The 18112-nt window shown below is 46.6% G+C and overlaps 1 protein-coding gene across 1 annotated transcript; it reads right to left on the minus strand.

Moving 5' to 3' along the window:
- Positions 1-1127: 1127 nt before the first annotated feature.
- On the minus strand, positions 1128-6485 carry LOC127037734 (M1-specific T cell receptor alpha chain-like). Its single transcript, XM_050929737.1, has 6 exons — positions 6391-6485; positions 5817-6146; positions 4955-5266; positions 4185-4307; positions 3416-3462; positions 1128-1849 (listed from the first exon to the last, which is right to left on the minus strand). The coding sequence occupies exons 1-6, from the start codon at positions 6425-6427 to the stop codon at positions 1754-1756; spliced, it is 945 nt and encodes a 314-aa protein (XP_050785694.1). The 5' UTR covers positions 6428-6485; the 3' UTR covers positions 1128-1753.
- Between the last annotated feature and the right edge of the window lie 11627 nt (positions 6486-18112).

Consider the following 18112-nt stretch of genomic DNA (forward strand, 5'->3'; position numbering starts at 1 on the left):
ATTTTGAACTGGAGAACCGGACTGGTACATTTTTCAATTTTGAAACTTTTTGTAAAGTCAAAAAGTTCATCAAAGCTCACCCTTTTCCCATGAAAAAAACCCCTTTCTATTTCAAGAAATGGGCATTTTCTGACAAAAAAATCTTCCTTCTAAAGACCTGACCAGCTCTAGTAATAACCTAAATGGGAAGTTGGCGAAGGAACCAGAACCAGCTGCTCTCATCTTGCTGAAAGCATCCTCAGTGACTGCAAGTCACTGTTTATTCGAGATCTCAGTCTGAAGTCACAATGGAAATCTGGGCCCTCCTGCAGCCCCATTCGGTTCAGTACTGAGGGTAACCTGAGATCAGATTCAGGCCCTTAGTCGTTCATTTTTATTGACACTCAGAGAATCATTGAAATCTCAGGCTGTAGGAGAAAGTGAAAAGTCCTCAAGGTCCGGCCTCAGCACAGGGGTCTGGACAAGTAAAGCTAGACCATGCCTGACAGGTGTTTGTTCAACCTGCCAACGACGGGGATTCCACAAACTCCCTTGGACGCCTGTTCCAGAGCTGAACTCCCCTGAGAGTTAGAAAGTTTTTCCTAACATGTTTTTCCTAGCATGTAACCTAAATCTCTCTTGCTGCAGATTAAGCCTTTACAAGAAATGAAGAACAATTGATCATCATCCGCCATGTAACAACTATGTAACACATTTAGTGTATCATCCATCAAAAGAAACAGGTGCAAAGTGGGATAGAAAGGATCAGATTCTGCTCTCAGAGATACCGGTGTAAATCTGGAGTAACTCCACTGACTGCAACAGAGCTCCTCCAGATTTATGCTGCTGCAAAGCAGAGCAGAATCTGGCCCAAAGGATTTAAGGGGTCACCTTTCTTATTATGCAATGAGCTGAGCTCGATGCATTGAACAGGCAATAAAGACAACACAAACCTCACCAGTGGGGTTGCCATCTGTTTTTAATGAGTGACAGTTCGAATGACAGCTTGAATAACAAGTTGTGATGCAAACAGGCAGCGTGTGCAGGGTCAGGCCCCAGGAGAGCTGCAGCCATTGGTAACGTGTTGTTATTGTTAGATGGTGCAGAGGGGCTGGCACATGGGGCTCTGTGAAACTCGCCCATTGCAGAGGTAGCACTGGAGTAGGTGGTAGCAGCTCCAGCACTGGCCTGGGGAGAGATTCTCATCCCTCTCCACTCCTGCATCCATCCTTCCCCTTCACAATCCCACTGCACGTCCATGTAACGTTACAGCAAAGGGAGCATGAGCCTTCTGAGGATCAGGGGAGTTGGGAGCTGCGGCATATACAAGGGCTGCCTGTCCCCTCTGCAGGCTCCTGCCATCCAGCCTCACTCTGTGCAGGGAACCTGCAGCCATTCAGCTGAGTCCAGGTCCCTGTACAGATGCAGGGAGGATGATGATTTTGTTACCTAGGAGCCCCAGTTATGGACCAGAGCCCCTCTGTACTAGACGCTGCTGAAACACAGAACAAAGAGACAGTCCCTGCCCCAAACAGCTTCCAATCTAAAACAAAGGGGACATGTAAAGTCATCTACACCCTGATGCCTTTATATCCCAAAAGGAGATTTCCCATCTGATGAGGCTGGACTCTTTGGGGATCTTCTGAGCTTTTTATTCTAAGCAGAGAAGTGGAGAAAATAAAAAAGAAAGGAGACGGAGACAGACAGAGCCTTCTTTCAGCTGCTGCATCCGATCAGCAGAGAACCACATGTGGATTCCCCTGCACTAGACAGCTCAGGGTTTTAGATGTTTCCCTCTGGCCGGTCGCTGAATCGTGCGCGCATTGCGATTCCGCGAATCGAAATCCAGATGAGCGTATAAGATTCCATCCTGTTTGGCGATAGTTAGTAAAATTAGCCACCTCCTTGTAAAATGAAGGGATACAGGGTGAGACAGAACTGAACCTCCAAGTGAGTTTAGCCTGATGAAAAATCCCCTCTCATTTCTGATTCTTCTACTTGTCCTATAAATTCTGCGTGTTACCAGAACGGAAACCAGCGCCGGATTCGGACTTTAAGAACTCAACTACTGACAATAACTTGCCAGACTCAAACCCCATATAAATGGACAGTGTCCTACTGAGCTCAGCGAGCTTTGGATCAGGCCCACAGCACCTTTCATTAGAAAATCTTCAGGTGCCTTACAAATATAATTTCTTATGGCTCTTTATCTTATAAGTGCCCAAAATGTTCCCAGCCGCACAAAACCCCTGTAAAGGGCATGGTCAGTAACAACAGAACATTGACGTTCTCAGCATTCTTGTGCAGTTCATCTTCTCATCCCTTTTTGACATATGGGGAAACTGAGTCAGAGCATGTAAGTGACTTGCCCACCATCCCACAGTAAGTTCCACAGTTGGCATGAAGGCTCCTTCTTCCCCTTCTGCTACTCCAACAGCTAGACCTGACTTTCACCTTCGCTTCAAGATCAATCAGTTTAAGTGTGAAATACATGAAGTTGGACTGAGGGATTAGAAATGGCTGAGAGACATATTGACTGACACTCTGAGTATGTGTTCCAGACCTGAAGAGGGGCTCTGTGTAAGCTTGTAAGCATGTCTCTCTCAGCACGAGTAGTCAGGGCCGCCCAGAGGATTCCGGGGGCCTGGGGCCATCGGCGGCAGGCAGCTCCGGTGGACCTCCCGCAGGCGTGCCTGCGGACAGTCCGCTGGTCCCTTGGCTCCAGAGGAGCATCCGCAGGCATGCCTGAGGGAGGTCCACCGGAGCCGTGGGACCGGCAAGTGGCAGGGCGCCCCCCGTGCGGCGAAATTCTAGAGCCGACCCTGTTCGGCGGCGGGGGCCCCTTCCGTTCCGGGACCCACCGCTGAAGTGCCCCGAAGACCCGTGGCGGGGGCCCTCTGCTGGCGAATTACCGTCGAAGCGGGACCCGCCGCCGAAGTGCAGCCCACTCTTCGGCGGTAATTCGGTGGCGGGGGACCCCTGCCGCGGGTCTTCGGGGCATTTCGGCGGCAGGTCCCGGAACGGAAGGGCCCCCCACCGCTGAATTACCGCCAAAGACCGGGTTGCACTTCAGCGGCAGGTCCCGCTTCGGCGGTAAATCGCTGGCGAGGGGTCCTTCCCCCCAGAGCAGAAGGACCCCCCCGCCGGTGAAGACCAGGAGCGGAAGAAGCTCTGGGGCCCGGCCCCGCAAGAGTTTTCTGGCCCCCCTGGAGCAAGTGAAGGACCTCGCACCAGGGGCCCCGAAAAACTCTCGTGGGGGCCCCTGCAGAGCCTGGGGCCTGGGGCAAATTGCCTCTCTTGCCCCCTTCTCTGGGTGGCCCTGCGAGTAGTCGGTCCAATAAAAGATATTAACTCACCCACCTTGTCTCTGTAATATGGGCTACAACAAACACTGCACACATTGATTTAGAACCAGATCATTTGTAACATGACGTACCTGGTTCTCCTCTGAAGCTGGAGGTGCTGAGATCCTGGGCTTGAATCCTGGAACAAACAAACAAGGATAACAGTAAAAGTTCCTCTTCCGCAGTCACTCCCTCAGCTGTAGTTCATTGACTAATGGTGCAGCCGAGCTGTGGGTGCACAGGGCACCACCCTGCACGGCACATGGAGAGAGGCTCATCAGAAAGGCTACTGCTCTTTGTGAACTACAGACAAGGTGCCTAGACCTGGGCCATGGGCAGTAGAAGCCTTTCTATTTCACTCCCTTTGTCACGGAGAACAAAGTCGTTCTCCTGACACAGGAAATTCAAGTTTCAGAAAACAAATATTCTGAGATCAGTGCTGGCAGTTGTGACATTTGCAGCATGTTCAGGCTGGTCTACACTAGGGGAGGGGATCGATCTAAGATATGCAACTTCAGCTACATGAATAACGTAGCTGAAGTCGAAGTATCTTAGATCGAATTACTTACCATCCACACGGCGCAGGATCGATGTCCGAGGCTCCCCCTGTCGACTCCACTACTGCCGTTCGTGTTGGTGGAGTTCTGGAGTCGACAGGAACCTGTTCAGGGATCCATATATCGCATCTAGATGAGACGTGATATATCGATCCCTGACAAATCGATTGCTACCTGCCGATATGGCGGCTAGTGAAGACGTAGTCTTCATGTATCGGACGGGACAGTTGGACTCCCTAGTAGCAAGCAGGGGAGTGGGATTTCTCTCTGTGGGAGAGTGTCTGGGCTGAGCTGTGTTTCTTACCTAGTGTGGAAGGGCAGAGGGTCCAGATGAGGCTCAGAGACACCACCAGCAGCAGCAGGCCAGCTCCAGCCGCAAGGGGCACAATGTAATGTGAGCACTCGCTGGCAGGGGCTGTGGAGGAAGCTAAAAAACAGACAAGTGGCTGACTTGAGTAGAGAGGGTTGTGATACCACCACATTCAGCTCTTCCCTCTTGATCCCCATCTCACCACAGGCCTTAACCCCTGAGGCGTGAGGCTACAGGAGCCTTCAGCACCTTTCAGTCTCTCTGTTGTGCCTTTGGCATTAGGCCAATGATTTCTCCTGCAATTAGAATCTTCTCTGCACCTTCTGCCACCTACAAAATCCTCACTGTAGCTCTCTCCTCACCTCATCACCTCTCCACATCTCACCAGGAAACAGCTCTCTGCACCCTCAAGTGCCTCTGTTCCCTTATCCCTCTGACACTGGTCGTCATTTAGCTCTGTAGGGTGCTTTGCAGCTATGGCTGGGGTGATAATTTCTATTGAAAATCACTGTCTGTGAGCACAGCAATTCCCCTTTCCTCCTTCCCTAAAGTTCTCGGCAGTTCTGCCTGCTCCTACATATTACCCGACATTTCACAACTTTCTCTAATTACAAACTTCATTAAAGTCACTCTGACCATAGACATTTTACATGTCTAATTACCATCATAATTATCATAGTGCCTCAGAGTCCCAGTTAAGGACCATACCCTCACTGGGCTATCGATCTGACTCCCCTCTACTCCCAGAATATAGAATCACTCACCTTCAACATACCTGGCAATTTTCTTAACACACTTGCCAGAAGAGTTGAATTTAACATCACAGGTGAAATTCTTCCCACTGGTCCAGGTGGCCACAGGGACGCTGATGTGATTTATGAACACCAAGGAGCCATCCTTTGCTTTCAGCGAACGCAGCAGCCCCTGTTCCTGCAGATCCCCAGAAATACTCCAGGAAATTTGGACTGGGTTGGAAACTCCATGGACCACGCAAGCCAGATCAGCCGTCCCAGGGGAGAGGAGGCTGTGGGGAGATGGAGCCAGAGGCATCACCCAACTGCTGGTGGTGTAACTGTCTGCAGAGTAAAGCAGAGAGTCCAGTGTGATGCTCAGCTGAGCTGCAGTTTGGTTCAAGGGGTTAATTGTACGAGATGAAAATAGCTCAAAGGAAAAATGTGTTGTACAATAGGAAAATATGAAGAAACTGACAAGTGAAATGAAATCCAGCCCTAACTGAACACATATTTGCACTTAGAAGAATGGAAACTCTGTGCTATTTTAGAAACTGAGGCAGTCCTAAGAACATTTCCCAATTTCAAAGTATTGTGTCATTTGAACATGGCTCTTAGGTTAAAATTATTCCTAGCATGTGCCCTGAACAGGAATATGACAGAAATCTTCAAGAGTTCATTTTCACTTATTTCACATTTTATTTGTGCAAAATATATTTTCTGTTCTTTTAGCAACCAAAGTTTACTCGCTTTTTTTGGATTCAGACAGTCTGTCTTCTAACAATTCAATCTTTGATAAACAATCACAGCAGCTTTGTACATTTTAACCTGCACATAAACTATATCTGCATTGTCATTCAATTTCATTTCTAACCATTCAGTTCTGTTTCCTTACCTCCAACAATCAGGGTGGATCCATTGTGAAAAGTCAAGATGAAGTACGAATCGGAACAGTAATAAACCCCCGAGTCATTCCGTTGAGCATTGTAGATTGCCAGGGTCAAGTTGTGTCCTTCCAATATGAAAGCAACTTTATTTACGTTTTGATGATCTGAGCATCTCTTAATTAACACGGGCGCCTCACCTTCCCGTCTCCTGTACCACTGAGCTCTCACACGTCCTGCTGAAAATTGTTTTTTGGAAGAGCACTGGATCTTTGCTGTATCATTAATGTTCACAAACAGGAACGGCTGAAGTTGGTGCAAAAATAACTGCACTCGTACCACTGTAGGAAGAAAAGAGGTTGTGTTATTAGAGTCAATTTTCAGCAGGTCACAATCTGCTTCAAATAAACTGAATTGTTAAGAATTAAAACAAATGCAATCAGATTACATTGTGCAAAAGTAAATGGAAGAGCATCTAAACTGTAGCAGAACTGTCCTAAGCTACCAGACACCATGAATGTCTTATTGAAAAGGCTCCTTTTTCAATTCTAAAGCGTAACGATATGACTAAAGCAAAAGCTTTACCCATGAAAGACAAAAACAGATATTTGGTGAACAGCATGATTGTTACAAACAATATCCTGAAAGATGAAATCTAAAGCGTCTGTCTTGCAAGCTGCTAAAGTGCAAATGGTCCAACATCCTGGTCGGAACTGCTGAGGGGGTTGTACTGTGGTGATAGATGCTTTTCAGCGAGGCTTCTTAAAGAACCCTTTGGGGACAATCTCTTTCCTGTCTGCTGTTGCTGCATTTGAATCAAATATGGATATATTAGAACAATTCAGAACAACAAAATTACCATTAGGATGTGGCACAATGTAGAATATGCCTGAAATAGTTCAACGCAGAAGAATGTCTAGTGCAGAGACAGCAGGTACCAGGGCTTTCTGACGGGTCAGAAAGCTGCATATGACACTGGCTAACGGTGCGATTCTGTAGACAGGATTGTACCTTGCTGCCTATTGCAAATGATTTTCCCAAGGGATCAGCACCCACCACTGGGGCCAGATTTTTAAAGAGCCCATCTCTCATTTAGGCACTTAACGAACGGCACTATTATCAACTGTGCTCAGCCGCCAACAGCCACCACTGGCACACTTACGGCTCGATTCCTCAGAGATCAGGTTCCAATGGGCGTCTGATGAGCTGAGCACTTGTACAACTCTGGCCCTTTTTAAGGTGCCTCAGTATACGTCTGCACTGCAGCTGGCAGGGTAGTTCCCAGCCTGGGTAGACAGACATGTGCTAGTTCTGCTCGAGCTAGTGTGGTGAAAATAGCTGTGAGGACACAGCGGCATGGTCCATGGGTTGGGCCAGCTGTGCAAGCACATGTCCAGGGGGTCGGGTAGAATTGTACTTGGGACATCAGCCCAAGCTGCCACCGGTGCTGCCGTGGTCACACTGCTCTTTTTCAGGGCACTAGCCTGAGCCGCTACCCTCTCAGCCGCAGTGTAGACGTACCCTGAATGGGAGCTTGGCTCTGCTGGAAGTGTGGCCCCAGCCGTGGGTGATGAACAGCTGAGAAACGGGCTTCTCCCTGCAACCTTAGTATTTTATCCACTATGGCACCTTATTGCTTGACAACATGATATGGAACGGTAATTTGAGACCAGATTCTCAGCTGGTGTAAATCAGCATCACTCCACTGAAGGTCTTTAAATTAATCCTGAACACTCACAGTGCGGCTCTCTTGAGAAATCAGACCAGGAAATCCCCGTGGCTGAATTTCCAGGCCCCAGAACAGCTCAAACTTTGTCACCTGCCTCCAAACTGTGCAGTTTCTTATTCTGCATTTTGCACACTCCTAACTCCCATTGATTTGAGTGGAATAGTGCTGAGTGCTCCAGGAACACAGGGTCTGGCTTTGTTAGTCCAGAGTTTGTGGGCATTGTGGGTGTAGTGCAAACACTTCCTGAAGCACAATACACCATGATTAATCCCAGGAGCGGGTGGCTTTGATACTTGTGCATATTCTTCGGCTCCCTTTTATGATAATAATTCCAGGCACATCATGAGTAGATCCCAAAGCACTTTACAAAGGAGGTCAGCAATTTTATCTCCATTTTATATATGGGGAAACTGAGGCACAGAGCAGGGAAGTGACTTACCCAAGATAACCCAGCAGCAGAGTTGGGAATAGAACCCACGTCTCTGTCCAGTGCTCTATCCACTAGGCCACACTGCACTGTGGATAATTAGTGACTGAGCTATTTTCTCAGTGACTCTGGTTTGTGCTGTAACATTTACTTTCTTTCACACTGCTGAACGGTAAATTCCAGTTTTTGCAGTTATTTCATGAACTGTTCTGCTTCACCTTTGCTCTAATCATCCCCTGGCTGCAGATGAATTGGGGGGATCTGTTTATACGTCCTTGGTAACCAAACGCAGGGAGTGAGACCTGAAAAATCAAACAACCCAAGTGCTGTGCTAGTGGAAAAAACAAAAGAAAAGTGGCAAAATAAGTGGGCTGAAACTGACCACAGCAGCAAGTGCAGCTTTCCGAGAAGCCAGTTCTGATCTATTTTTAAACGATTGGCCCTTTGCAGCAAACATGAGTGTTTGTCCTGTAGCCTGTGGTTTTCTAACATCGATTTCAATTTGTTTTTATAAAACATAATGTAGAAATAAAATCAAAACTGTGACAGTCACTTTGTCTTTCTCTTGGCTCTTAATAGACGTGTAATGAAGACGATCAAGTGTAAAAGGAACTTGCATCTGTTAAGTGTGACGGGGGGCAATAATCTTAGGGCATGTTTGAAATTGTGTCCCATGACTTCGATGTCTAACTCCCACTGATTTAGGAACCTACCTGCACCTTTAAGTACCTAACTATCTTGAAATCTGGTTCTCATGAGCTCAGATACCATTAAAAGTCAGCAGGACTTTGATTACAACTTGGTAACCTAGATCACTTTTGAAAATGATACCTAGCTCCTAAGTTATTCAGGATTTCTGCTATAGCCAGGCCTACGATTTTATCATGGCAATTGACAATAAATTTCAGGCAGAGATACAGGAAAACCACCATAGGAAAAGGAGGGAGCGGGAGCACGTGGATTGTTGGACAGCAAGACCACGCTATACTCACACTGCAGTTGCACCTCCTGCCCTGTGGGGCTGGATCCAGCTCCCAGGATCGGCATCTAGCCCACATGAGCACAGTGCCACTCAGCTTTGGTTCCTCTGCTACCCTATAGATGGTGGAAACGGAGGGACAGATGTGCCAAACCTGAGTAGGGCTCTGTTCACATAGGTCAAGTTGCAAGGCCCGTGGTAGGAGCCAAGCCCAGTCTCACCTGCCAGGAGCAGCCACTGCAGGAGTCATGGATCTTCCTCAGATTCATGGTCACCGTGAACACCATACTAAAACCATAGCCTGCGTTCTAGCTAAGCTGATTTGCCTGGCCCACAGGACCTTTGCATGGGATGATGCCAATGCACCTGTACAAAGCACATCCATGGCACTAGGCCCCCAGTTCAGCAAAACCTCAGTTAATCTCGCTGTCTACTTCTTTATCCTCATCACCCTGCTGCAGAGTAGGGAGGAATTGTGCCCATTTTACAGCTGGGGAGTGGAGGCCCAGAGAGACTTGGGGAAACATGTTCAAAAGCCCCTAAGTGATTTGAGCGGCAAAGTCTCACTTTCAACAGGGACTAAGGCTTGAAAGTCATTGGGATGTAAGTGACCAGCCCAGGTCACACACGGAGCCTGTGGCAGAGCAGGGATTGGACCGCGAGCACCTGGCTAGAACCTTGACAGCCGCATGTATGGCCTGAAGATCAACGTGAGATAACAGGAGAGTGGGCTCAGCAGAGGACCTGGCCCGGATTTGCAGTAGGGTTTTATTGGAGCTGAGGTTTAAAAGGGCAATTTGGATGCGCAATGTATCTGAGGAACCAAATTCCTGATGGAGGTTTGCAACTCTCAGCCTTAATTTCCAGGCAAAGACAAGCTGCAGAGAGAACTATATTCCAGATTAAGTGGGGGAAAACTGTTTAGAAGGGATGGATTTAGAATCTCTTAGGGGGCATTTCACTTTCTTCTCTCCCTAAGCAATTTTGCACATTACTCTATGGAACATGCATTATGCACATATCTGAAATAAGTGTCCTAAAAGTAGGTTTTGCTCCAAATTTTCCCAAGTCGGGTGACTCCATCATACTTTCATATTTTAACCCCATCAATTCCTTCCCCAGAGGGCCCCACCCCCAGTCCTTTCCTTAATCTACAGAAACACAAAAGCCAAGTTTTATGTTTGCTAATTTCCCCAGTTCCACGGTGCCCAATGAACCAGTGTGTTGGTTTACACCATCCTTTGCTTAAATCACGTGATATGCCTCTTGGTGAATGTTATGTTCACAACATACAAATAGAAACACCAAATACTCATGTTGGAAGGCTGCAACCTAACATGACTTTTATTCTTCGAATCCAGAACGGTAAGAAAAAGTAACCAAAACCAGAGAGAGATGAAGCAGGCTGCTCCTTAAAAGAGAGATGCACAACTCATCCCCACCTTGTTGTAGGCTGGCTCTTTCCAGACTGACTGCTGCTAGGCCCAGATTGCACACTTCCCCGCAGACAGCAAGCAGAACCAGGAAACCCCCCTGAAATTTAAAGTTATAAAACACAGTTTTAACACACCACAGTGAGAGAGCTTATTGCCCTTTTATTGATGCTAATACCATCTGACCTTTGCCGTAAGAATAATTGGATATCTATAAGAAGACTGACATAAATATTCCACCTGACACACACCATGCTATTATCCAATCTAAGCATGAATATCTTCTCTAAAAGATTTTCGAGGCAAAGGAATATGCCTCCTCCTCCCCCCAGTTTGCTCTGTAAAGAGAGTAAGATTTTCAAAGGGATTATCGATATATCTTGGCCTTCTTATTTTGTCATGCATGTTGCCTCACAGATCTTTAAGAGGAAACAGAACATTTTCCTCTCCATGTGACAAAGTCTTTCATCAAGAGATCCATTCGCTAGCAGGCGCTGTGAGACAGACAGACATCACCTTTTCTTTACTGAAGAAAGGCACAAGATGTCCCACCAGATAGTTGGGATGATGCTAGTCTGTCTGCACAGTAAGTATTTTAGCCCAATTTATTTCATGCTTATTTTCCACCAAACTAAAAACTATTAACTTTCTGCACAAGGACCTTTTGCAATTCCAGAAAGTGCTAATATCTACCTTCTGAGAGAGGAGTTCACATCTTTTAGTTTATCAGCTGAAACCTGAAGAGAGGTGATGAAATATTTTACATTAAAACAACCTGAATGCCAGATACTAACACCTTGACAATAGTTTCGGTTAATATTCTGGATTGGGGTGAAAAAAATCTACTTTTCCTTCATGCTGATGCATTACAGAGGGGCTGATGTAATTTTCTGCAAAATGATCAAAAAGAGAATTTGAAATACAAGTTGTCAAAAGACTCTGTCATGTACAATTTAGTAAAAAGTTTGTTACCATTGATTTGGTTAAGCGTGAGTGGGAATGCACAGCCTGGTGAATAGGGCAGTGAGCTGAAAGTCTGTACTTCTTGCTTCTAAATGCCGAGACTTTTGTTTTTACTTTACATTAATTCCAGCACAGGCTACATGAAACCTAACAAAAATATTGGCTAGAAATGGAGAAAAGTTAAAATGAATCTCTAACGGAGAAATACCTTTTTCTTATTCTTTGATCACCTGCTCTGTGTAGTGTAATGCAAAAGCCCAGGCTTGTCCAGTGCTCACTGTATTAACACACTCCTTTCTTCCCTGTATAGTGGCTACCTCAGAAGAAGGGATACAAATCCTGCAAAGCCCAGCACAGCTGTGGCTGACCTCTGGACAGACTGCAAAGCTGGACTGTAGCCCTTCACAAAAAGTATGGAGAGTTCAGTGGTACAAGGAACATCTGAGTTTACAATGGATTTACGAGAGTTCTCTGCTTCCACCTTCAAATGGAAAATACTCGAGTAAAGTGAACATTCCGGCAAACACGTTTTCTCTGATTATAAGTAACGTACAAAGAAATGACTCTGGGGTGTATTATTGTGGCCTTGCTGCATATGTACATCCCAACTTCGGGAATGGGACCAGGCTGATTGTCACAGGTGAGTTTCCAATGGGCCAAAAGAATGATATTGCAATGCTAGGTCGTGAGTGATTGCCACTTCAGCGTTAAGCCTTAGGTATTTGTGGGAACAGGCACCACGTTCCAGGCCATGACCCAGGACATGGGGTAGGGAATTAGGAGACCTGGGTTTTGTCCCTGAATCACTGGGCATGTAGGGTGAAACTGCCTGAGCCTAGGACATGGAGTATGTTTCACCTGCCCTGCTATCCTATTAAGACTTTACTATTAATCAGGTTCTTTTCCAGGCATTCACCAAGCTTCATGAAATGATTCCACCCACGTGTTCATACAGGGGACTATTCATTGCCCAAAGCAGCACAGTATGAATTGCACATAATAATTCAATGTATGACTAGTGAATGACTAGTGAGATCTATATATTTTTGATCCACCCTGGTTGCAATTATTCCAAAGTGTGCACATAAAACGGAAGGCAAGGAATTATTTCAGGCACTACTAGCGACTGTAACTCACACTAATGAGATGAATGTAATAGGAAAATTTAGCCTGACATGCTAAGTAAGAATGGTTCCTATATCAGGCTTTTTATAGGTAGATCTCAAAGCGCCTTGCAAAGGTGACTAAATATCATATGTAAGTAAGTATCGTTTCCCTAATTTTACAGTCGGAGAAACTGAGGCACAGATGGGGAGAAGTGAACTTGTCTCCAAGGTCACATAGCAAGGCAGGGCTGGGCACAGATCTCAGGGCTCCTGACTCCCAGTCTGTTGTCCTCACCACCAGACTGACCGGCTCTTCCGTTGCATTTTGTACTGAACCGAACCTGCTGTTGGCACTCAGTAAATAATCTAGGATGGCCATATCAGGAAAAACGCCTGAGCACTGACGGATCAGGGGAGTCCCCAAAAGTGGATACCCCAGTGTGTAAGACATTGACAACTGGAACAGACAAAGCATTAGACATTTCAAACACTCTGCACTGGCTGGGGTAGGGTAGGAGCTGGGTATGGACTAGCTCAGCTACCGGTAAACACTCTTTCCAATCTCACCTGTGACTCAACTCTCTTTTAGATGCCTCGGATCCGAGACTTTCCATCCTGGTGCCCTCTGTCCTGGAGGATGCTGAGCTTCCCCCCGTCATTCCTCTGCTCTGCCTGCTCTCTGATTTCACTCCTCCCTGGAATGCTGTTCTCTGGGGCACGGGTGAGGTGGTGTCTGAAGGTCAGTTGGATGCTGGAGCCATAGACAGCAATGGGGTCTTTAGTGTTTGGAGCCTAATGACAATCCCTTCTGAAATGTGGAACCAGGAGACAATCTGCACTTGTACAGCCAAGCAGAGCAGCCCGGGAAGAAGCATCAATGTTACAGTCTCCAGGGAAACAGGTCCAGTATCGTATCATCCAATCTAACGTGCCTATCTGGGTATTTATGCTACATCCTTCACCATGGGTCAGTAGTAAAATTGTGTGTAGACAAACCCTTGAAAAACAAAGCAAATTCCAATTGGCACAGATGGGCATGTCCAACCTTCTCAAAGGCCTTTTAATTTCCTAATCGCCTCGGCATTTGCAGCAAACCTGTGCTGGGAAAAAAGGAACCACCTACAATCTGACTGCAAAACTCAACGATCTACATATTAGAGGAGTTACAGGGGGTGGGAGGGAGGGAGAGAGAAGAGAGACAGAATACCCAGGACAGATCATTTTGCAAGGTCCCTCTCCCTCCATATACAGCAGGGCAGTGGACCACAGAGCAGCGGCCCTCAACCATTCCAGACCACGGAACCCTTCTTGGGAGCCTGGTTTGTCTCGTGTACCCCCAAAATACACCTCACTTAAAAGCTACTTGCTTACACAATCAGACACAAATATACAAAAGTGTCACAACACACTGTTACTGAACAATTGCTGACTTGCTCACTTTTATCATATAATGATAAAATAAATCAATCGAAATATAAATATTGTACTTACATTTCAGTGTATGGTATAGAGAGCAATATGAACACGTTATTTTCTCTATGAAATTTTAGTCTGTACTGACTTTGCTGGTGTTTTTTATGTAGCCTGTTGGAAAACTAGGCAAATATCTAGATGAGTTGATGTACCCCCTGGAAGACCCTCTGCGTATCCCCAGGGATATGTGCACCCCTGGTTGAGAACCACCTGCACAGAGCACAGTACAATGGGTGCGGAGCTTTGGGGAAAACACCTCCCTTTGCCCAGAGATCGGCAGCCCATGCTTTGATAGGTGTTTTCTATACTCAGCATCTCTTCTCTCTGCAGGAGACTGTGGGATTGTGTTCTGTGCTGGGCTGCCCTGTATTTTCATCCTTCTCCTGATCCAGCTGTTGATTTTGCTCTGGAGAAAGTGCCCCGTCAGAGGTAACTCAGTCATAACTCTGACTGCTATGAAGCAGCCACTCACCACACATCCCTATAACTGTCCCTTTGTGTTTCATCCACCAGGGAGAGCTGTGCAAAGACAGAAGGAAATACCTATGAGGCAGATCCCACAGGTAAACTGCTTTTTCAGCTTTTGGCACTTCAGTAAGATACAGCGTATTAACAATGGGGGCTAGAACCAGTGTCCTGGCCAATTTCCTACCCTAGTGTCTACACTTTGACTCCTGAATTCTCTGAGGTTTCATGTAAATTTATTCTTCTCTGCTCTTCTAGCAGAAGTGTTGTGTAGGGTTGTTGGTATAAAAGAAATGCTGGGTTCCACCCCAGAGGTGGCTGCAGGTCAGGGATGGTGAAATACTGCAGTGTTTATGTCACCGTGCATCAGTGGGCCACAACTGAGAATACCAAATATAGGACAAATTGCAGAGAAATAGGGCAGAGACACCCCAAAACTGGTGGTTATTCCCCCATAAGATATATCAAACAAGCAACAAAACTTCTGTTTCACCACACTGGCAAACAAGAAGTCAGAAAAGCAGTTTTCCAGTCCTTTTATCACCACCAGACCACTAGACTTACAGATGAGTGGTTCCTTAAAACTAGTTTCATCAAACGAAGGGTTCTTCTAATCCAGAAGGACCAGCCATTCACCCAAGTCAATATATCAGTCAGATCTTACCCAACAATCACGCTGTTGCCAATCCTTTAGTATCTAAAAATCTAAAGGTTTATTTATAAGAAAGAAAGATGAGGGTTACAATTGGTTAAAGTAATCAAATACAGACAATACTTGCAAAGTTCTTGGTTCAGGCTTGTAGCAGTGATGGAATAAACTGCTGGCTTAAGTCAAGTCTCTGGTTGCTTCCAAATCATTGAAAGATCCTCAGTCTCTTGGTTAGAAATAATGCTCCCATTAACACAAGTCCATACTCCAGAGGCTTGAGCAGGAAAGAGGCAAAATGGAGGGGTTTCCAGTGCCTTTTATAGCTTCTGCCAGGTGGAGGGAAATCCATTGTTTCAAACAATGCCCTCAGCACAGCTAGTGGAAAATTACAGGTAAAAGATGGAGTTTGGAGTCACATGGTCAAGTCACACGTCTCTGCATGATTCCGCTTAGTCACAAAAGAAGCCATTACCTATACCCCCACAGAACATTTACAGGACAGTCCTTGTGAGTTAAGTGTCCTTTTGATGAGCTACTTAACTAGAATAGTTCCTTCACACTGTGCTGGCTAAACATCTTTTTGGTGTTTCCCACAAGCAAACACATTAGAAATACAGGCATAGAGCCAATACTCATAACTTCAGATACAAAAATGATACATGCATGCAAATAGCATCCTCATATTCAGTGAACCATAAACTTTCCATAGACATCTTACATGCCACATTTTGTACAAGATTTGTTGCAATTATATAACAGTGGTAGCAACTATATGGTCATAGTTTAATGAGATAACATCACAGTATAATTTTGTAAAGGACCTCCAGATCATCTAGTCTGACCTCATGCATATCACAAAGCTCCAATGCCATCCAGCAATGCTCACACTAAACTCAGCAGCCAGGGCAAAAGACAACAGCAGAGGACAAAAGAGAAATCTGCACCATTGATATAGAGTTTTCACATTCTTATAACGCGAAAGCTGCTCTAATATAAAGAATTAATTATAACACTAGATCTTTCCTTTTTCTATTTCAGACTGAATATGCAGCTCTGACGTACAAGAACAGAAACGCTCCTCTGTGACTGATGCAGTCTCACTAAAGTGGTTTATATTTTTTAAAACAAGAGATGCAAAAAGAAAGAATGAAAGAGAAAGCGAGAGAAATATGGAAAGTCTCATGTTTGTTATGTGCCATGATGTGCTGTGAGTTTGCTTGAAATACAACAACTTCCATAGTCAGTTCTCTGATCCATAGTCTGGGCTGACACCTTCCTTCTTGCAAAAAGCCACGTGGGGTCGTTTGTGAGTTGCCTGCAGGGTGATCAGGCATTGGATAGGCCTCTCATCTCAAACATGGCACTTCCCGCACCAAGGCACCTGTCACAGAATTCACTCACCGCTAGGGCACCTCCTCCTGGCTGCTCATGGGATTAGCTCCTTCCATCTCCAACACCCACTTCCATCGTCTCATTCTCACTGCAGCCCCACGCGCTCTCCTGGACTCTGTGCTTTCCTCTTCCTGGCTTGGCAGCTCCCTCGTCAGGCCTTGGCCCTCTGGCCAGGTCACTGGGTGTTTCCCCCCTGCCAGGGTATCAAAGTGCCACAGGATAAATTGTCCCAGGTCATCACCAAACCCACTGCCCTGACTGTGCCACTTCTCCAGTGACTGGTAGGGGAACCTGGACCTGTCCCCTGCTCCTGGTTCCAGTTCAAGGACTCTTGAGTCAGCAGCTAAGGTCTGCAATGTCCCACCTTGCTGGGGCTTCCCTGAGTCTTTTCCTTCTCCACTTCTCTCAGGCTTTCTCTCCAGCACCCTCCTAGATAAATCCTTCCTTCAGAGTCCTCAGGGTTTCTCCTCTGCCCTGGGCTTTCTCCTTTCCCTCTCTCGTGCCCAGAGAGTGACTGTAGCCTTCCTCACTGCAGCCCTTCTCTGCTGTCAGCTTCCTGGTGTTATACCATCCCTGCCTTCTGCTCAGCTGGGCTCCATCTTCGTTCAGGGGTTATTAAGGCCATCTAGTTCCCCTCAACTGGGGCCTTAATTGGCCCCTTCTCAGCCTCATTAATCCCTTCTAGTCTAGTGGGGGTGAACACTTCATCACACCCCTTATCACCAGGACGGGCATTTGCTGCTGATTGAGGGTGATGGAGTCACCTGCTCAGTTTGTTAAACTATGTCCTGCACTGGAGGAATTTTCCCATCCAAGCGCTGACCCTCTGCGGAGGGAGCCCAGCCCAAGGCCAGTCGCGCTGTGGCTTTGAGGTCAGTACTTAGATCAGAATCAGGCCTGTGTTTTCACTTGTGGAGAGCCACAGGGCCGGTTTAGCAGCCAGTAACAGAACATGGATGTTAGGGGTCAGACTGTAACATCTGTACTCACACGGGTGAGAAGTTACGGATGTGAACAGTTCCTGGAACTTCAGTGAGACCCCTGCTGTGACTAACGGCTCCCCAGTGGGAGTGAGAGGTTCATCACCTGGCCCCAAATGAAATACAAAGGGCCACATACCTGTACCACAGACCATCCCTGTAAACCCAGAGAAATGCCACTGCCTTCAGGAGAGTTCTCCTGGGAGGCCACTAGTGTCAGGGAGACCAGAATCTGGCCCAAAGAACGTAAGAATGAGTCTGGAGTAGAGCAGAGGTTCTCAGACTGTGGTCCGTGGATAGTTCCGTCTAAGGTGCACACCTGGGCGGCTGCACACAAGTGTGGCTCCACTGATTAGCTGCTTGGAGCCTGGGGAAGACGAACATGTAAAGTGAGGTGTACACCTTAGAGGGAACTATCCACGGACCACAGTCTGAGAACCTCTGCTCTACTCCAGACTCATTCTTACATTCTTTGGGCCAGATTCTGGTCTCCCTGACACTACTGTCCTCCCAGGAGAACTCTCCTGAAGGCAGTGGCATTTCTCTGGGTTTACAGGGGTGGTCTGTGGTACACGTATGTGGCCCTTTGTATTTCATTTGGGGCCAGGCGATGAACCTCTCACTCCCACTGGGGAGCCGTTAGTCACAGCAGGGGTCCCACTGAAGTTCCAGGAACTGCTCACATCCGTAACTTCTCACCCGTGTGAGTAC

The sequence above is a fragment of the Gopherus flavomarginatus genome, chromosome 20, assembly GCF_025201925.1.
Source record: "Gopherus flavomarginatus isolate rGopFla2 chromosome 20, rGopFla2.mat.asm, whole genome shotgun sequence".
NCBI lineage: Eukaryota > Metazoa > Chordata > Testudines > Testudinidae > Gopherus > Gopherus flavomarginatus.

What these genes read in the sequence shown, in the direction of transcription:
- LOC127037734 (XM_050929737.1), bottom strand. Translation starts at nt 6,427, where the DNA reads ATGCTGTTCACCAAATATCTGTTTTTGTCTTTCATGG. An exon ending in AATTGCCAGGTATGTTGAAG is followed by an intron (nt 4,308 to 4,954) that starts GTGAGTGATTCT and finishes TCTGTTTTTTAG; the next exon opens with CTTCCTCCACAGCCCCTGCC. An exon ending in CAGCTTCAGAGGAGAACCAG is followed by an intron (nt 1,850 to 3,415) that starts GTACGTCATGTT and finishes ATCGCCAAACAG; the next exon opens with GATGGAATCTTATACGCTCA.